This window comes from Diuraphis noxia, unplaced genomic scaffold (assembly GCF_037042655.1).
Source record: "Diuraphis noxia isolate RWA-SAM2 unplaced genomic scaffold, SU_Dnox_SAM2 contig0001, whole genome shotgun sequence".
Lineage (NCBI taxonomy): Eukaryota > Metazoa > Arthropoda > Insecta > Hemiptera > Aphididae > Diuraphis > Diuraphis noxia.
Window position 1 is genome coordinate 88,559,797 of NW_028301711.1, and position 23,140 is coordinate 88,582,936.

General features: G+C 26.4%; 1 protein-coding gene across 2 annotated transcripts; it reads left to right on the forward strand.

The window, feature by feature from the left end:
- Positions 1-11,272: 11,272 nt before the first annotated feature.
- On the forward strand, positions 11,273-20,253 carry LOC107168332 (uncharacterized). Of its 2 annotated transcripts, none has more exons than XM_089217893.1 (7): positions 11,273-11,342; positions 11,414-11,556; positions 16,100-16,480; positions 16,631-16,791; positions 16,916-17,021; positions 17,113-17,322; positions 18,117-20,253. In XM_089217893.1, the coding sequence occupies exons 2-7, from the start codon at positions 11,457-11,459 to the stop codon at positions 18,347-18,349; spliced, it is 1,191 nt and encodes a 396-aa protein (XP_089074019.1). In that variant the 5' UTR covers positions 11,273-11,342; positions 11,414-11,456; the 3' UTR covers positions 18,350-20,253. The 2 variants fall into 2 exon arrangements, with proteins under 2 accessions (XP_089074019.1, XP_089074020.1); XM_089217894.1 differs by having other exon boundaries at positions 18,120-20,253.
- The last annotated feature ends 2,887 nt before the right edge of the window (positions 20,254-23,140 follow it).

Here is a 23,140-nt window from a genome sequence, read left to right on the forward strand (position 1 = left end):
CATTTGTAAAAAAGTTCAAACTTTAAATGATTATAAAAAAAATCGTGTCTATGTATTTTTAATATTTTTCAACCGCTTTAGTAACAATATATGAGGAGCCTTTCATTACCTTTTCACGCACTTTGGGACAACAAATACAATTTTATTGATATTTATAGAAAAAAAAAAATTAAAAAACATGAAATTTTAAATTGCCGTAAACAGTTCAAAACAAGTCAAAATATTTTGAAATGTTATGGTGTATAAAAAAAGCTAAATTAACATTCAGTCAAAATTGCATGTAGATACGGTCATTTGTTTTAGAGTTACATCAAAAAATAAAAATAATTTTTCTTTTGTTTTTCACTTTACCTTTGAAAACTACTGGGAAAACTACCAACTAGATTCACTACTTTCCTATTAGAAAAGATAATGTTGAAAAAAATCTAAGCATTTTTAATGTCCTAAAAGGTGATGACAGACACAAAAAAAAATTAAAAAACACGCATCATTGTAAAAACTATACATGCATCGCTCCGCTCAGAAACTAAAATAGTTATTAGGTATATAGGCATCCATATGACGTGTAAAATATATATATATTTAAAAGGCCGTTAGTATATTGAGGGCCTCTACAATTATGATTTTCCCGGGCTGTGTTTTTCTCCCAGTCCGCCACTGGTATATGTACCTAATATTATAATGTATACATAATACCTACCTGTATAATTGTTATTAACTATAGAATCAATTCCAACCTATCATAGAATGGTAGAAGCATAGCATTATTCTAAATGTTTTGAAAAAGTAATTGTATTTATAAAAGATAATAATAAACGTAAAAATATTGAGTTTCCAAAAAAAATATTTTTTGAACTACAACAAAAAAACTAAAATCGTAATCATTCGTTTGAATTTTAAATTTCATCCAAGTTTGAAATAGCACCCAAAAAAAAAAATTTTTAGTAATAATATTATATAATTTTGGTTTTATTGACCAGTAGATTATGGGTATTATCTACTTATGAGAAACATTATGCCTTATGTCTTGTATTAAGTTTTCAAAATGTAGCTAAAACATTGAACATTTAATACATTTTTAACTATATGCACAAATAATTTATATGTTTTTGTGGTTTTAATGAATTTGATCAAAATTAGAACTTCAAATGCTTATAATGAAAAAAATCGTTACTGTTTATCTATTCTTTAATATTTTTTAAGACCTATAAAAATGACATGAGGAACCTATTCTATTACATTCTCAAGCTTTTGGACCAATTAAAATATTTTTAATGATATTAATAGTAAAAAAATTATAAATAGACTAGAAATAGTCAAATTATTTTGAAAATTAAACAGTTAATAGAAAATACTTCTATAAACTTGTGCCTTATTAGTTGTATTAATTTATAATTATAATTATATTAAATTATTCTTATAATTATATTATTTATATATTAATTTTAAGAGGACGTCTTACACACGTACGACATAGGAAATGTTCGTTCGCTAGTTTCAATAGGGTATTGTCAGTTTTGATATTAAAGTGAATCCACCTATTATCAAACTTATAGGTAGCAACAATATCTGTGTTCTCTCGTTGGTTTTTTACGATATTTTAATTTTTAAGTGAGTTATGAACATTTTAAAATATTCATAATTTACATACCCATAACTCACATAAAAATTAAAATATCGTAAAAAACCAACGAGAGAACACAGATAATGTTGCTACCTAAAAGTTTGATAATATAGGTGGATTCACTTTAATATTAAAACTGACAATACCCTATTGAAACTAGCGAACGAACATTTCCTATGTCGTACGTGTGTAAGACGGAGACAACACATGCGGGTGCGATGTCCTCTTAATTTATTTTATTTTATTAATTTTCTATTTTTGCGTTATTACATACCCAGGGGCGGAGTGGCCCGCCGGGCAACCGGGACAATGCCCGGTGGCCTGGCTTGCTTATATTAGAAGTGGCCTGGTCCTGGTGTGATGAAAATAATTAATATTTAAATTTTAACTGTTTTTGATGATTGTAAAAACAACGAAAACCAATTAATAATGTGATATGTGAACCACCAATTTTATTATAAGTAGTAAATACTCTATGTTGCGATAACTCGTTTTCTTATTATCGGTCGTCTTATCATAATAATAGACAAGTAAAACATGCAATCTATAAATAGTTATTCAAACGGGGTATATTATTTTTTAATTGACACAAAACAACAAAGTACCTATATGACAATGGTTGTAAATAACATCACAGGCTTGCATTTTTATTTAATAATACCAAATACCACAGATTATGTTTGTAGTTAGTATAATCTGCGATAATACGATCAATACGGAATAAATCCAAACAAAGCCGTAAAGTTTTAATAAGTTAATGTGCAATTTTCTATTTGTTTTTTATTTTCAATATTCATAAAAATTACAAAAACCAGAACAAACGAAAAGGAGGACATGAGAGGGAACAAAATAAAAATAAAAAGCTTTTGTCTGTGATTGGGAAAAAGTGTGAAAAAATTAATTAATATTTCAAAGGTATAGGTATTGACATATTGTAGTATGGAGAGTTGGGCAAAATAATATTATCTAGTTAATTATTTGAATTAGTATAATTTGGAATAAAAAATTATTCGAATAAACATATTTTTATAGTAAAATATTATATAAATAAAATTGTATTTAAATACCCCCTACTCTGGTAGTATGTTATTACTTTTAATTTAGGTAAATTTTTAAATTTTTGTCAATGCATAATATATTATGCTCATGCAAATAAGCTGATGGTATTACTTTTCTTATTTAAGAAGTAGATAACGCTGTCATTACTAACGAGTTGGGCAGTAATAGTAATTTACTAAGCAAATTGTTATTGTAAAATATTATTTAATAAATTTCCTAAAACAAGAAGCTTAAGTGTTTTTATTATATATAAGTATAAAAAATAAATTTCTATAGTAATGATATATTTGTGTTAATATAAAATAATATCTGTGTTCAGTTATAAGATTACTTAGAGGGAGTTTTTTGGTTCAAATACTTGATATTATAATGAATAAACATTTTTATGGTTGATACCTACTACCTACTTTACAATAGAAGCTAGGAAGAATATAAAATGTGTATAATAATAAATTGATAATATCTTCTAGCAATATGTAGGCTAAATAAATTGTTTTATACTTCACCCAATCAAAAAAATTGTAAGCACACATCTAGCAGTAAGACAATAAATTGTAAGAAATTAAATTTGAAAAAAATGGCCTGAAAATATCTGTTTGCCCGGTAAGAATTGTTGAGCCACTCCGCCCCTGTACATATCTACTACCTTATATGTTTCTAACAGCAAAATAACATTTTCGAATTGGTTTAGTTTTTTCGTGGTTTTGAAAATGTAATACAATACTATTCATACCTACGTTGTTTTTACAATTTTAAACAGATTAAAAAAAACACATTTAAAATATTATGCATAATTTTATTTGATAAGCGGAAGAAATTATTTTTTATTTTAAGTTTTCAAATCTCCTTTTCATTTAGGACTCAAAAATGTTTTTCGTAGGTCTATACAATAAAATATGGATTAACAAATATAAACTAAATTTACTTGTAGATAAATATAAATATATCATAGAATATACTCATATACCTAGTAGTTATAGTTGTATAGGTATAGTTTTTGGTTAGAATCATTTTTCGAATGCAATGATTTAGGTTAGATTCATATTGAATCGTCATTCAATTCGAGTATTTAACACATCCATAACAGTGCAGACTTATTAATTACGAGATACAGTCTATATCAAAAACAGTACAGTAGAGTGATTAGGTACAGACTTTTTTATTTAATTTTCTAAGTTTTTCTCTTATGACTGATAAGTGAAAATGTTTAGGTACTTATAAAAACCTTTTTATTCTAATTATCCCGCTAAATCAATCACTTCTAATCAACTAATCACAAATAAATAATAACTACATTGAAGATTTTTATAGACTAGATGGTTAGGTGAGTCCAAATAGATTTTAAAAAAAGCCACAAAAAAGGTATAAAAATTACGTAAAAAAAAAAAAAATTCCTTGGATATAATTTAATAATTAGGTATAATATGGATTCGATGGCAATGTAAATTTCTTAAAAAACATAGAATTATAAAGCCCACGATTGAACTCACGAGTAAATATGTATGAAAAATATTTTCCTTCAATTTTATGTTTTTTACTGTGTAAGGATAATTTAAATAATAAATATCATTTATAACTCATAAGTATTACAATAATTATGACACATATAAAGGTATACATAATACCTATATATTAAATCTTTTTAAAATATGTATTCAATAATTCAATATACATATGCAGCCATGCAGGTGCGGATGACTAGCTGGGATGCTACAGCATTCCTTGCCCTAAAATAAATTCGATCTAATTTGTTTTTAATCATAAATTTACAATTTTGTTTGAATATTAGTTATATCTTGGTACCTATTAAAGAGTTTTTCTTATTTTCAATATTTTATACATAATCTACATATTTTAAATTTGCTCCACACATTTTTGTTATTTGCCCTTTAAATTATGTAGCATCCCATGCCCTTTTTCACCAGTCCGCGCCTGTACATATGTATAATAAGTATATTTCATAGTTATTATAAAGTATTTTTATTCGCAATTTATGTTTTCAATTTATTTATACTTCGCTTTTTTAGATTGATACCATTAAAAATACTGCATACCTATAAGTGTGTTACATCATAGCTCATATAGTCGTTTTGCACTCACATGTACAATTTACTATCTATATTCTATATCATTATCCGCGATGATAGACAGTAGAGACTGTATTTTTCGTTTTCGTAGGATAAATACAAATCGTAGTCAACCGAGTGGATCAACTCAATATTATAACGGAGCTCACCTTTCTATCTATACTTGTTCAAAGGTTCTGTTGTTGAGCGGAAATATAATAATAAATATAAGATGAAAATATAGTGTGAAATAATATTACGATCGTCAAAACTCGACAGCAACAATTATATTATTTTGTTCGCGTATGATATAATGATATGACGTAAAATATTGGTATAAATAGAAACGACGTGGGTGTAGTTTATTTTATACAGAAAGGTAGATAATTATCACTTTACTACAGTCTACAGGTAGTAATTATAATCGAAAAGCGAAATCTTATTCGGTTGGTCGGTGTGTATGTGTATTAGTGCAATTGTACATGTGAGTTGGCGCGTGCAGTCAACAACGACACTACATATATGTTATACTATACCTTTTATAACCTTTGCGGCGTTGTAAATAAGTCATGTCGAACGGCATTATTAATAAACGTATATTCTGCAAACTATTATTGACGAAGATGTAGTGATGATTACGATTGAGGATTAGGGCTTCGCCACTTATATACGTGCAAATGCAACGTGTGCGTGGGTCACGCGTGTCGCTCTTTGTTCTGAACGAAAATGTGACGGACGAGGACGATGGCAAAGATAAGTGTCACGCGGATCACGTGTTGGCATGACGTGCGTTTGTGCGTAAAAAGTCAAATGCAGGTACACGATGAATTTAATAATATAACATTAAGTCTTACCACGTGTAATACTATAATTGCCACTTGGATACTAGATAGAAGTTCGCGGCAAGTTTCAAACACCCTAAAAAAGTTCTTATAGTTAGGTTAGGACACCAAACCAAGACATCATATTGAATAACCTTTTTTTTCGTATAATTTGTTTGTTATCATGTTAAATTGTAATATTGTTGAGCTATCATAGTTTATTAATGCTAGAAGCTAATATACAAATAAAAATAAAAATAGTAAAAACCTTTTTTTTGTACAATTATACGGGAATTAATAATATCCCATATTTTAACTGACTGTCCCGGTCAAACCGGGACGAATGGCAAGCCTACTTATAGTCCACGTCCACATCCGAAAAAAAATGTCTTCAATGAGATGTTTTTTTTTTAGGATTTAGAACTTTATATGCAATACCTATAATAACAGAACAGTTGTACCTACTAATAATAATAACTTACAATGTATAATAAATGACAAGGAACAGGAAGGTACCTTATAGTTCAGAAATAGTTATTGGTTTATTATTATTTTAGTATTTAGTGCAATTATTAAAGTGATATATTTTTACAAATAAGCATTAGTATTAGATAAGGTTAAATTAATTTTTGTCAAAAAAGTTCCACTTAAAAATATTTCTGTTTGTAAACTGTATACAATATAATATAAGAACGTAGTATTTTACTATTCTAAAAGTTAAAAGTACCCAAGAATAACATTTTTAAATATTAACAAATGAACAAAATCATTATTTTTGGTTTTAATATGTAATTTTAACTTAAAATATATATAAAAAATAATTGTAGTTATATATTTTAAATCAAAATTTATTTTGTTACAGTATTAACTAATAACTATTTACTATACTTACTTCATATGTGGATCTTTGTTTTAATTGTTCTTGTTCAATCCTAGTGATTACGTATATCAATATGACAATATATTATTATTTTCTATATTATGTACTTATACATAATAAAAATATTTTAAGAATGACATATAATTATTTATTAACTATTTATACATTTATATATTTTTATATGTTTATGTACGCTGTTTTTTGGATGGTAAATATTTTAGATTCTGAACGTATAGTGACGAATCCATTGATTTAACAATGATTTTTTTTATTGTTTCTGTCATCATCATTTGGAACAGTAAAAGTAATTCGATTTTTTACTTCAACATCTTTTTTGGTACCTAACTATAAGTAAATCTGGTGAGTACTTCGAAGGAAATCAATTTTCAAAATAATCGAGAAAAATAAAACATAAAAAGCGAATAAGCGAGTAAAGCTCTGCTGTCTATTATGTGCAGTTTAGACTGTTTAGACTCTGAACTTTAGAGAGTCACTTTATAATGGATGTGTTAGATTTGAATTTAATAATAATATAAAATTGTAGATGGAAAATAATTTTGAGACCGTTTGTTAGCTTGTGATATACTGATATCCCTAAGTAAATTATATGATATAAAAATTTAATGACAATTTTGAGAGACTATTTTACTATATTAGACATTAGTACTACAATACCTCTGTTAAATTAATTTCTAAATATTTGTTGACAATTTTTAAGCTATTTACAGTCTTACCTAACAATTTTTCGATTTTTATTATTTTTTTTTACAAATGCCAATGAATAATTTTTTCCTCGGTCAAAATAGATTAAAATGTGATACAAGATACCTCATAAGTTACTATTAATGTCATTAAAAAAAGCTACACGTCAATTCACGATAATTGTATGTAAGCGTTTTGAATTAATTTTTATGACACTGGATATTCACTTGATTTTCACAACGATTTATATATTTTATTTCTTGTGGGCACTGAAAAAAAAAATATTCAGTAGGTATATTTCATAAAACAATTTTAATTTTTAAAATAAAATAAAAATTACATTATATTTTTATTATTTGACTATTTTAAAATTATAATTTGGTTATTCATAGGTGTTTAAATTTGTTTTTTAGTTTTTTTTCTTTAGATATTTGGTGATGTGGGTTATATGGCTATATTACGTGTGTTATATGGGTCTGGGGTCAAAAAGTTTGAAAATTTAATACGAGGTTTCGCATAAATCGTTATAATATAAGTAATTTCTAAAAATATGAGCAATAACACATTAACACAGTCTAAAATCTTTGTGAAATTGCTAAAAATTTAAATATATTAAAATCTCACATTATTGTTACTAAATAAATTAAAAAACAATATACCATATTATGCATACATTTATTTTAATGCGTTGAAAGTTTAAATGTTGACATAATTAGTTATTTGTTTAAATAAAAATATATTTTAAATCAAAAAATTTATTATTTTTTTCAATTTCGAACCTCGGATGATCAAATAAAAAACAATTATAAATTGTCTACCACAAAATAATTTGTGAATTGCTGTGATTTTGATGAAGAAATTCATCAAAAAAACTATTATTTCCGATGAAAAAATTTAAAATTATGACCTGTGTTTTATATTTTTTTATTCCATCTTCTCATTAAGAAAAACTTTTAGCATTTTATACTTGCAAATAAAAATTTCACTTATATAATATTTAATACCTACCAATAACAAAAAAAAAAAAAAAAAAGCGGGTAAGTCGTGGATGTCGCTCTGCTGTACTGCAGTAGGTTACTGTAATGGATGGGATTAAATTTGAATGCAATGATAGGTATCATTGTATACGAAAAACGATTCTGAACGGAGATGATATGTCAGTCTAGGATATATTATATTTTAATATTGTCATATATTCTATTTTGAAATGAATATTTTATTTTTCAATTAAGTCGCATTTTGCATAAGGCATAATAATTAATCAATTAGTGTAGTTATCATGTAGTTATCATAATTCATAATACCTTATAATTTATATTATCATAGATATTCGAATACCTGTTTTGAGGATAAATCGTTATCATTACGCGATATCATAAAAATTTAAAACTCAAACGCTCAAAACATTTTTCTCTATAGCTATTTGAAGCAAAAGTTATGGAAAACTTGGTGTTAAATTTAATAACCTTAGATATAAATACAAACAATATTATGAATTTTGAACTACAAAATAATTTGCAAATATTCATGGTTTTGACGAATTTTTGTCAATATTTGAAATTCAAATGCTAATAAAAATTTAATTTGAATTTCCAGTAGACATTTTTTTTGTGATAAAGATTGAAAAACTTGTAAGGAGCCTTGTATTAAATTTTCAAATCTTAGGTATAAAAGCAAAATTTTTTATGAATTTCTAGAATAAAATAATTTACGAATTTTCGTGATTTTTACGTATGTTGTCAAAATTAAAATTTGAATGCATGTAAAAAAAAATTGAGCCTATATATTTCTTTTATTTTTCAACTGCTATTGTAAAAATATGTTTGGAGCCTTGTATTAAATTTTCAAATCTTAGATATAAAAGGAAAATACTTGATGAATTTCTAGTTTAAAATTATTTGAGAATTTTCGTGATTTTTATGTATTTTTTAAAATTCAGACTTTGAATGTTTTAAAAAAAAAAATGTATTTATATATATTTCTTTTATTTTTCAACTGCTATTGTAAAAATATGTTAGGAGCCTTGTATTAAATTTTCAAATCTTAGATCTAAAAATAAAAATTTTTATGAATTTCTATCTAAGATAATTTGAACATTGCCGTAATTTTTACGTATTTAGTCAATATTTGAACTTCAAATGCTAATAAAATAAAATTGTGCCTATGTATTTTTATAATTTTTTAATTACTATAAGAATAACTTATGAGGAACTTTAAATTCAATTTTCAAGTATTTTGATAGGGCCAAAAAGTTTTTATCGGCACTTCAAAAAAAAATTTTCAGACAAATTGAAAATTTCAGTCATCTATAAATATCTCAAAAAAAGTCAAAATATTTTGAAAATTAAATCATGTAAAGAAAATGTCAATCCTAATAACTGGTAAAATTTTCAAGTATCTAGGACTTATACTTTTTGAATAATAACAAATATTTAAAATCGTTTCAAGATAAATCGTTATCGTTACACTATTTCGTAAAAATTTAAAATTTAAACGCACTTAAAATTTGTCCTATAATGATGCTTCGAGTTGTCTCTATAACTACTTTAAAGGAAAACTTATGGAAAACTTAGTGTTGTATTTTTAATCCTTAGTTATAAACGCAAAAATTTTTTTGATTTTTCAACTTCAAAATTACTTGCAAATTTTCGCGTTTTCGACAGATTTCGTAAAATTTTGAACTATAAACGCTTATTAAAAAAATCGTGACTTATGATTTTTATTTTTTTTTAGCTACAATAAGAACAACTCATAAGGAACCTTGTATTAAATTTTCAAGTTTTTTTGGCCGTCCAACACTTTTTTACCGACACTTCAAAAAAAAATTCTCAAAAAAGTCAAAAATTTGGTCTATAAGTGGTCTATAAATAACTCAAAAAAAGTCAAAAATTTTTGAAAATTAAACTGTATATAGATAGTACTACCATAAACATTTGATGAAAATTTCAAGTATTTACAGTGATTAGTTTTTGAATTACAACCATATAAAAAAATCGATTTGGTCGAAAACTGATTTTGCGTAAAAATTCCCGTTTTTCTGTCTTTTTTTTTTGTTTTTCTCGATTTTTTTGAAAAATGTTGGAAAATGTTTACTTTTGACCTTTATAATGCATCAAGGATCTTCACTTTTACATCGGAAACCACCCCCAATGTTTGAAATCGAAGCATTATTTCGACTAGTTATGCTGTACACAGACAAAAAAAAAAAAAAAAAACACATCATAGTAAAATCAATACATTCATCACTTCGTTCAGAATCTAAAAATCATAGACCATAATCTATATATTATGAATTCTGTTTTCTTATTTAAAATTATAAATTTACGTGATAATTGGTTAACTTTACAAAATTAATATTATCATGGTCATTAAGCTGGTATTTTATTAGCTGAATTGTTGGTCTTCAAATGGACCATTCAAGAATATTAGAACATGGATAAAACAGATGCGATGACAATGATGTGAAAAAAAATTAAGTATAGCATACAAATTTAAAATATTATGGTAATATTAATTTATTTTTTCTAATGTGAATAATGATATTTTTTTCAAATATAAAAATTTAGACATTTTCTTGAGCTAACAAAATATAATAAAGGTTAAATCGCGAAGCTGCTTTTAAAATTAGTTAAGGGAAAATTCAAAATTCCCACCTTGTCAAACCCTAAATAACGCCACTGTTTATTATACAACGGAGAAACTCTGTGAATTAAACCTATATTCGTCACGAAGACGTTTAAATGTTCATCTTCACTGTCCAATCCAGCCTTTCATCGCGGATATAGTTATTAGTTATGATATATATATATATAGAGTAATGGTAATATAATGGTAATATGGCTTTATAAGACATACCTATTCTCGATAATTTTTCATTATTTTTAGAAAATACACAGTGCTTATTGACATAGCCTCAAACTATAATTTCGTACTGTCTAAGTACCTATATATTGCCACTGAAATCGGTTGTACAGTATATGCACTATACAGGCGGCATGCGGTGTGTACGGCGCTTGCGTATAAAATGTCGCCGCTACGTGTCGTTAATAACACTTATACTGTGCCCTAACATAATATAATATAATATAATATATAAGCGTACCGCACATTTCATGTTGCAGTCATAATATGTACCTACCACAGGACGTTTCCTCTAGATCGTCGATCATTGTGAATGTCTGTTATCCACGGTGATGAAATATATTTTTTTTAACCATTCTGGCTTACAATTTATATTATTTACAACATTTGGGATGTATAGTTGCAGAAAGTAGTCTTCGTCAAACCAAACACGCGTACAAATTATGTGGCACGAAGATGACCTCCATCAGCCACAGCCACATTGGTCGAATCATCACTGCTGTACACGGTTTCATCACCATCTGAACCATTACGAAAATAACGGTAGGTAAGCAATAATGTAAATTCAGGTCTGTGAATATGAACCGCTAAAAAATGTAACATACATATACATCATTTTACAAAATCTTTAATCTGTAAAATTAGTTATTTATTAACAAGGCCTTTGTGTATAATACTCAATGTATTTTTGTACATAATCGGTGCATACAAACTCAGCAGGTAGGTACTTACCAAATCAGGTGGCCGTGTTATTTTTTTTACCAATAATTTATCATATATACATAAATGCAGTTATACTAGTATCTAAAGCATTATTAATTTAACAACATTTACGTAATTTGTATTAAATAATTTTAATTTTAATATACAAATATACATAGTTATATTTGCATAGTAGTTGACAGTTGAATATTGTTAGGTATTTAAATTAATATTTTTAAAAACCGGAAAAGTCAATCTGTTATATACATATTAGACATCAAAAGTGTAACTTGTAATTAAGTTAGATTCTTAGATCATTGTAATGACTAATGAATGTGTTCAATTTTAATTTAATATTTCATCTTTATTAACGATGAATTACGATTCTGAGCGAAGACTTAAGTATAACAATTATAAGAAAGGAGTAAAATAACAGTTTTAAAATATATTTTCAGTGATAAGGATATTTTATTATATTATTTATATAAATGTATATAATATTAAAATTTAAAATATATACATATATAGCTTTTAGTAATAGTCAATAGGTAAGTTAGACTGAACTAATATTTTATAAAAACAAATATTATAACATAATTTCATATTATAATATAATATAATTATTTAGTACTAACTTGTAAGTCAATATCGAAATTATTACTATAATCGAAATATTTTTAATTATATTTAAATAAAAGTTGGTTATTTAACTATAATACATTATTGAGTAATTCAATAGTTCTTGATTTAGATTACTTCAATTTTTTGTAGATTTAATTATATATAGAATATAGTTATGCCGATTCAAACCGATTGGATTTTTTATGCATTTAGGCTATAAGCTGGCAAAAAATAAATATACTCTTAGAAATTCAATTTTAATTTTAAATACTAATTTTAATTCCTTAACCTTTTTTTCTATAGTTTGTAGGAAAAACTTTTTATGTTTTTGACTCATTGGCGAAAGTCAAAAGCGAAAGTAGGGGGTATAGGCCCTCACCATAAAAATAGAGCAAATTTTATTTTACACATTTTTGAATTCAATGTAACATCGTTATTTCGTTTTTATACATTTTGTAAAAAATCGATCAGCCATCTTATCATAGATTTTATGAAAAATCAATCTTTTATGTGTCCATATTATACGCATATCTTAATTCATGGTTTTTATAATAACCGTGGCAGATGGCGCAAGAACAATTTTTCAGGAAGGGAGTAAAATATAAAGAGCATAATTACTAATATATTTATTTGTGTTTAGTAACGGAAAACCTTCTTTAATATATATATATATATATAAGAATAGGAAATCAGTATAAAACGTATAAAAAAATGTAGGTAGTATATATATAAATACATATATTTATTGAAATAAAACAGATAATATATTATTTACTTTATAACTGAAATTATATTTAAATTAACAATATATAAAAAAAAAATAATAATAAACTTCGCATAGGAAATCAACATTTAGAAATATTTAAAGAAAATTTAAACTTGTAATATTAATAACAATTTCCAAATGTTGATTTTTTGAATGAAGTTCTAGAAACAAATTATTTGGCAATTAACTTCAAATAAATTTTTGCTGTCATTGATTTATGAACATGTATAATCATCATATGAGTTAACAGTGGCGTATTTTTTTTTTTTTTATTTATTTTTTTTTTTTGGTGGGGGGGGGGTGTCCTCCATGTCTTGGCACCCCCCGACATTTAAAAAAAAGTCCTAATATATTGGGCATTAATGTTGTCCCCGGTGTTGTCACTTATTTTATAGTATACTATTTTTATCAAATGTAAAACTTCTTGTCAATTCCTAACATATTAATTTGTTAAAAAATTAATTCAATGTCTTTTTACATTAGTAAATAATACTAAAAATTTTGTTTGTGAGATTCAATAAATGTTGACACCCCCCGAGAAATCACCCAAAATACGCCACTGTGAGTTAATCTCTTTTGGGTCATTGTGGACCTCAGATAAGTTTTTAATCTTTTCAATGCACTAAATGAACGTTCAGCTGTCACTGCAGATGCTGGTATTGTTAAAATTAATCTAATAAGTTTAGTGATTTCAGAAAACAAAGTATCTTTTGCATTTAAATATTCATTTCTCAAAATATTAATAATGTCTGGAATAGCAGTGGTACTAGTGGTAGATATTATAGATGGCAACATAAGAAGCTGTGCATTTCATTATTTCAACATATGTACAATACTTTTCTGAATCTAGGAAAAAAGCCCTACTAGGGCTAGGCATGTCATACGTTCGACTATCAGTTATCTATGTAATTTTGGAAGTTCTACAATAATTTTCAAAAACGTCACCTAAGCGATTACAGTTATTAGATTGGACTAAATAAAAATGTTTAAACAACAAAATGGGCGATAAAATACATTTAGTCCAGTCTAATAAGTTTAAAATATATTTACACTATTTACAGTCATTGTAGTTTTTATTAAATCATAATCTTATACCAGAGACTAATAATTTCTAATATTAGATGTATAACCAAATTCATAATTATAAGAATACTTATTTATACTTTTATTTTTGTAAATCTTCATTATTAATTTTTAAGGAGGTATTAGAGTTGTTCTGTACACCATATTTATGTTTCACTGTTTCACAACATATTATATGATCTAATAAATCAGAGGTAAAAAAAATATTTACATATCTAAAAGGGTGTTTCTAATTCAAGGATATCACTAGGTAAATCCATTTTCAAGCCCCCCCCCCCCCCCCAATGTAAAATCCTGCGTACGGCACTGTACTAGTATATAATTGTATATTGGAATTATGTTATAATAATAAAAATACTATTGTGCGCATTCATGAAAATGAGTTCAATTTTTAATACGTATAAATTAAATGTAGTTTACTGCTATGGTATATGTTTTAATGTTAATGTGATTGTGGGGGGGGGGGGGCAAAATGATACTTTTGACACCCTTGGGTTATATCTAAGGAGTAGATTGCCACCCTGCCCCCCTTCACTGACGCCACTGATCGTAGCTATACTAGAATCTTATTTTACCTTTTCGTGTAGGTACACGTTTTTATTATTCGCATAATAATACGCATTAGTTCCTAGTAACATACATATATAAATACTAAAATATGTAGTACGTTTCCATAAACCATACCAATAATGTATGATTAAAAGTAAATGTTGGTATTTTTATGGGGCTTAAAGTTTAGGATGAGTGGGTGGTGTGGAGGGCTCCTCATTGGTTACATTTGATAAAAATGTAAAATTTAGTTGCTCAACTGTTTTGTGTATAGATTCAATTTGAGAAATAAAGTAAAATTTTTTGGAATTGTTCTATGGTAGTAGAACATGAACTTTTCAAAATATCAAAAAAGTTTATTTCTTGCAAAATACATGATAGAAGCTAAAGAATTTAAATCTTTTCTTAAAATTAATATTTGACTACTAGTAGTAACTAGTAGGTATGTTAATTTTCACCAGCTCATTGGCGTTATTCATTGTCGGGGAATCGAATACAAAAAAATATTTTCGAATGTGTCTACGTTTACGTGTGCATGAGTTTACACCTCCCCCTGACCCTGAGGCCTGAGGAGTGAGGAATACATACTCACACTAATAAATAACAATCATTTACGACTAAAATGACGACCATAAATTACCTAAATGTTGCTCCTTAAACAGTAGCTACTAAGATTCACCTTAATTTATCATGTCTTAAATTTGATGTAGATAATAGTGATGTCAGTGGTAGATGACACTCTTCCCCTCCAAACACCAATATATATGTGTTTATTTAAACAAAATAAAATGAATGCCTTTGAAACACGTCATATTATTATTAGAAACTTCTTATTTATTTAAGTATTAAATGTTTTACAATATGCAACAGGCATGTCAAACTCAAAGTATCAAGTGGGCCAAATATGTTGAAAAGGTATTACTATATGCACTGCACATGAAAATTTAACAATAAAAAATAATATTAAAAAAAATTCTTATTCGAATTCGATTACAGTTAAAGAAAAGACAGTATAATAATGTATATCAAATAAGCCATTCTCTAAGAATCTAAGATAGTTGCGAAACGGTATTAATATTTTATTTATTTTTATTATTATTTTATGTTTTTGTTCATTAAAATATTGGTAGCCGGGGCCACAAAAAATCAAGTTGAGGGCCTCGTGTTTGACTTGACTGATATATAGGTACACTATATGAGTAATAACTACTAATGATATTAAAGGTATCTTATTTATAACTAATTTTATACTTAATACTTAATGTTTACTATTAATTGAAGCTTTATTAGTTTACTCTTTAAATCATTTTTTTGACCATAAAATTATAGCCATCTATTTTTATATTAATTTTTGTACGATTAAAGGAATCGAGACCCACACAACAGAAAATGGTTTTATTGGAGTTGACCATTATAAAAACCACATGTATTATCCAGTTTCTTATGTTATGGTCAATGACGATGTTCAAGAACAAGAACATCATCATCATCATACTTTTTCTCAAATGTTGATGAGCTGTCGTCCACCTCCTCCACCGACACCAGAACCGTCATCTCTACAACCTTTGATGTCATCTTCACCACCTCTGCCAGACTCTTACTATGTTCACCAGCCATTTACTCCCATGATGCAGCAACCACAGCAGCCATCACTTTTATCATCATCACAAGAATCATTACTAACAGTTGGCTGCAATACCATTCAACAACATATCCAGCAACGTATAAATGATAACGACTGCAATGGTAGGTGATCATGTACCACTTACATTGGTAGTTACATTCTAATATATTATATGTGTAAATAGTATATATAGTTCTAAACTAATCAAAAATAATACCCTAGGTATTGTTATGATAGTTAGTATCAAGTAAATAAAATATAATTCTGTTTAGAAAGAAACTCCACCAGGATGATAAAAAATGATTTATCTTCATCATGTTTTCGTCGATTACATCTAGGAGAAAGAACTATTGACAACAGTATGAATTCAACGGTCATTTTCGATAAAAACACACAACGACGGACATCAAATAACAATAATAGATTATTAGAAGTAAGTTAATTAGGTACTTAATATACATAATATATTCTATACACATTTATGGTTAGCCTAAGTACAATATTATTATATACATTATTTTTTATAACTGATAATAAATTCAATAATGACAATGAAGCAAGCAAATGAAATCAAAACAAAGTTTGAGATTACACTGGATGACGATAAGGTAGTAAATGTGTGCAAACGGACTATATTGGCTGCCATAAATAAAATTATAGTTGGTGAGGTTTTTCTTATATTATGAGTAATATGACTATAATATTATTAAATTTATAGACAATCGATTGTTTGTTTTTTTTTATAAATGTATAGACAATTATGAATCTGCTTTGTACAAATTACGTAAGACTATTAGAATATTGGACATATTGATATTTAATGAAGGTGTCAGTGGGATTGGAATTGCCAAAATCGATACTGTTAGGCCATGGTTGGAAACATTGAAAGATATGGAACGAAAATGTATTCAAAATCAACAGGACCAACATAATATTAATGGAGACCATGGTCCTAATCAGTTAGGTAGGTACTTACTTAATATATAGACTGGATTATATTGATAATACTAATGTTTTCTTAAGTTATTTGATGTATTTGTTCTATAAAGATATCAAAAATTTGAAATAAAATTTATTAGGCCTAATATTAATTAAAAAGAATATAGACCAATGTGATCATATTATTTGAGCAGTGGCACCGAACCGGTGTATCAAAGGGGGAAACCGACCACTTTGATTGTATGGGTGGGGGGTAGGTGTTAAGTAAATTTGAGTATCTATTACGATTTAAAAATAATATAATTCTATCTAGTACTTTTCTAACTTCTACTAACTTTTTAACTATTAATTGTAGCCGATATTTACGTAGTAGTCTGTATATACTATATATGTATAATTGTTATCGTACGACGTAGTTTCTGAATTCCTCGAGACCTGCGTCCTTCTATGATCATAATACCATAACTCTCTGGCCAATATACAATCTTATAAACTTATAAACACATTTTTCAATGTATTAATGTACTAATATAAATCACAGATAGTATAACATAAACAATTAAGTTATTTAGTTTTTAATTTTTCGTTTTATAGGTCAATTTTCGGCCATTCATAACTAAGTTTGTAAAATTTAATAAAAGATTACCTTTATAAGTTATACTACTTTTAACATAAAATAAAACTTTATCGGAAAGTCAAATTAATTTTTTTTACGAACGTTTAATTTTCGACTTCGACGTTTTATTTTATTAAAGCAAAATTTTTGTTAAAATTATGAATTTAAATTTTATTGTTAAGTTTGGTTGAACTGTATTTCAGAAGATGGTTCCATAACAAGAACAGAAGACAACTTTCACAAGCAACTAAGACAACTTTCCAGTAATAAAAGTGGTAAAAATAATACCATTAATAATGAAAGCAGTAAAAGTTTATATCATTTTTGGTGGAAGTCTAACTTGAGGCGTTACCGGACTACAGGTAAGTTTATTGTAGAGCAACGCCGGTGTAAAACCATCCGTCGTCGACACCAAAGAAACAAACAGTATTCATAAACAAGGATACCCACATTTGCGTGGAGAATAATTGATCTTTATCATTAAGTTATAAAATATTAACGATATTATATCTATTTTATATTTTTGTAGAACCATTTTTAAAGACTAATAATTCATATTTCTTAGTCAAACATTTTAATAACTAAGAAACTACTCATTCAAATGTTGGATTAAATACATCAACATTTTGTTATTTTCAAAAAATATATCCACTAAATAATTTACAGTAAAAAAGGGTTTCTTATTTGAGAAACAGAAGTTTGTACACTATTTACATAGAACAAAAATATTCAAGAATTTGAAAATAAATTATATCAGAGTTAATTTTAAAATTCCAAAAATCAGAATTTTAATAAATTCATTATTAAAAGAAAAAATGGAGGTGTGCATGATTGGTAAATCAACATGTATATAATTGAAAGTATATAATTGAAATATGGCCTGATATTAATACAATGTAATATTAGTAATATACAGTCATCTATTACCTATGTTTTACAAATAATCATATGTGCCGGTAGTAGTATAATAATGACAAAGCTGAGTTAATGGATGTATAAATAATAGTATGTATGTTATATCACTTATATACGAGTTGTAGTATTTAATATAAAACAATATCACATATAAATGTAAATATACAGGGTGATTCTTTTATCATGAACCACTCATTATTACAAAAAGTATCAATGTTTTTGAAAATATTTTTTTACAAAGTTTCATGTTGTTAAAAAACAACGTTTTTATTAAAAAATTATATTTTTAAATATTTTTTATCCTTATAATTTTTTAAGTTTTTAATTTTTTTGAATGACAGCCTAAAGTTTTAATTTCATATTCCAAAGCAGAATATTTTTCTAAGTATTTTGATACATAAACATCGAATTTTGGACGAGTAGTTTATGAGTTATAGGTATTTAAGGTTTAGAGAAGTGGAGTAGTGGACAAACATTTTGCGGGGTAACCCCGTACCACTCCACTCTGCCAATCTAAACTTTAAATACTTATAACTCATAAACTAATCGTCCAAAATTCGATTTTTACGTATCAAAATACTTAGAAAAATATTCTGCATTGAAATATGAAATTAAAACTCTAGGTTGTAATTCAAAAAAGTAAAAAACTTAGAAAATTATAAGGATAAAAAATATTAAAAAACATAATTTTTTAATAAAAACGTTATTTTAACAGGAAACTTTGAAAAAAAATATTTTCAAAAAAATTGATACTTTTTGAAATAAAGAGTGGTTCATGATAAAAAAATCACCCTGTAGTCATTTTATATATTAATAAATAAGAAATTATTTTATGTTATATTCAGATCTAATTTTTAACATAGTATATTTGTGTACCTACAGCCAAGGATTTTTTTTCTGTGTGTACGAATATTAATTTTGTGTTATTTTATGACAAATTGTTTTATAATTTATAAAAATTAATTTTGTATGTTCTATCAATTAGAAAATTCTTGTTTTAGATTATAATACAGGAAGCTAATGAAATTGCTGTGGACAATTCTAAATACCTATCACTATAGGTTACCACTATGGTACACATACCATTCAAACCCCTTCATTTTTATTTTTTGTAATAAGGTAATATAGGTTATTAGGTTATGATAAATTTAAATACATATATAGTATAAATTATTGTATTTGTGACTTGTGTATTCATGAGAGTGAATATTGCAATTTTAAATATTTTAATTCTAGCGCAGCCTCACAGGGCTGTATTTATGTGGAGACGGTAAAATTATGTCAAGTGACGTAGCTAGGATTTGGTGAGAGAGAAGATTAGGTTAGGTTAGGTTTTTAAAAACTTGAATATTGAAAAAAATTACTAGCAACACGTCAAATGGTTAGCCATCAACATTTGATATAACTACATACCTATTTTATAAAAGTTATACCTAATAAGCTTAAATTTAAAATTTTTTATAATTGGTATTATTAGAATATATTTTTATTTCATTTTAAATTATACAAAAGTTATATATAGTTCTTGTAAATCTTCTAATAAATAATAAAAAGTTTTCTCCTTTTTAAAATAAACAATAGTTAGTAAAAATATAAGTATCAATAATAAATAAAAATAATATTATGCATAATAAAAAATATATTTTACGATATTTTAATTTTTAAATGAGTTTTGTGAATTTTAAAATATTCACACTCAACATGCTCATAACTCATTTAAAAATTAAAATATCGTAAAAAACAAACACGAGAACACAGATAATGTACTTAACTAAAAGTTTGATGATGAGTCAATTCACTCTAATATCAAAACTAACAGCACATTATTGAATCTAACAAACGAAAATTTGCTATGTAGTACGCTTGTAAGACGGAGACAACACATGCGGGTGTAACGTCTTCTTAAACAACAATAATTACTTATCTTATATAATAATAATAAATTAATAAATTAATAATTATTATCTATAATAATTCCTTATCAATTTTTCTATCTTGACAAGAGAATTTTTCAATCAGCTCATTTAAACTTATGATGTTAAGTATAATATCTTTTTCCACTGATAAAATAAGAGATTCCATCCTATCAACTCATAACTGCAGGGGAGTACTTGTGTCAAGAGGCACGTGAGGTTCATCAACAATTAGGGCCCGGGATTTAACCAATACCTTTATGGTTATATACACATAATATATATTTAGATATATTATATAGGTATATATATGTCGCATCCATATCGCGTTATTGTACGTTTCACGTAATGGACAATGTTTTCATCCATTTCGCGAAATGGAACCACGGTTTCTCCACTTCACGTAATTACACAATATGGATAATATTCCGTGAAATGGATACCTATCATCATCAACGGAACTTGTTCCGTCATTTGGAAGCCCATATAGCAAAACTTAAAAAACTTTTATTTCATATATTATAATATATTATTATCAAATTATATACAAATTATTATTTATTTAGACAAGCTTGTGAGTTATGACAACGAGAATTATATACATTTTAAATTACCTTTAAAACAAGCACATTTTTTAGTTTAACATTTGCCTTTACAATAACAGTAAAAGAAACCTTGACCTCCAGTTAAAGAAGAGACAATTTCTGTTAATGACATTTCTTTTGTCTTATTCACTTGATTTATGTGAATGAAATTTGACCAAAAAAAGACCTTAATCTTTTAGGAACTGAACATGGCATACTAAAAGGTTGGTATGGTTCTGGAAATATAAAACCAGCCACATCAAATTTCATCCACATAAATCAAGTGAATAAAGAGTCATTAAGATAAATTGGCTCTTCTTTAACTGGAGGTCAAGGTTTTTTAACTGTTATTGTAAAGGCAAATGTTAAACTAAAAAATGTGCTTATTTTAAAGGTAATTTAAAATGTATACCTAATTCTCGTTGTCATAACTCACAAGCTTGTCTAAATAAATTATAATTTGTATATGATTTGATAATAATATAATATATAAAATAAAAGTTTTTTAAGTTTTGCTATATGTGCATCCAAATTACGGAACAAGTTCCGTTGATGATGATTTAGGTATACATTTCACGGAATATTATCCATATTGTGTATTTACGTGAAGTGGGGAAATCGCGGTTCCATTTCACGAAATTGATGAAAACGTTGTCCATTACGTACAATAACGCGATATGGATGCGACATACTATATATGAAATGATCTTGGGCCCGGAAGGCGATAGCCCCCTCGCCTATCTGTCCAGTCCCATAACTGTTTGCAATCTTTGTTTTACCTAGAACAAAATTATTTCATAACAATAAACCTTTATTTAAAAATCATTTTTCAATTCTTAAAACCATTTGTTGTATCTATCTATTTTAATAATTAATGTTAAATAAACAAATTACAATTATGCGTACAAATAACAAAAAATAAAATAAAATAGAGGTTAGAGAGATATTTTCCCTTCCACCTGTTTGTGTGTGAACCACTGTAAAATTGCACAAAGTTTTCAACAGAGCTTTTCCGTATTATACTCTATTGCTCTATTGTATGATGTATTTAAATCTCAGTCTAATATTTTGATATATTGTGTATTGTGTGTGTAGTGACTAGTATCTAATCCATTTACTTTTTAAAATAAATAATGATTTTATCTTTTGTATATACTATGACATAATATTATTGTGTATGAGATATGTTATGAGTTTTGACCAATGTAACGATTTACAGATTATAGTGACTCGCCTTTTATGTAGCACTCAGCGAATTTGCTTATAGGTTAACACAACTTAGGAATGTAGAGTATAAGCATATATTGATATATATTATTACCAGTCAGTCGAGTTTGAGTCCTGAAGTAGAGACTATCAGACAACATTCATCTCTACATTTTCAAGTAACATTAATATTTGGATTTGCTATTTGTATAATAACCTACCTCGTAGATAAAAATATTTCCGTTATCATCTCGCTCTAGTTGATAAATCTCAAGAATGTTATATAATCATTGATGTTAGTCGTGTTGAAAAAATACAAACTAATACAGTAATAATACTGAAAATGATAACCGTGATTTTGTTTGTTCAAAACAGGAAAAACTATTACTCCTCGATGAGTGATCAGATCTCATTAATTTGATTTTAAAAAAAAAAAACAAAAAAACTTAACTTATGTAAATTGATAATATTCAAAGTTATATTGCATGATTTAAAAATGAAGAATAATGTGCACTATATTATGATATACTTTTATCATACTTACTTAATTTAGTTAATGTATTGTGGACATCTGTTTTGTATAAGATATTATTTTTTAAGAAACCCTAT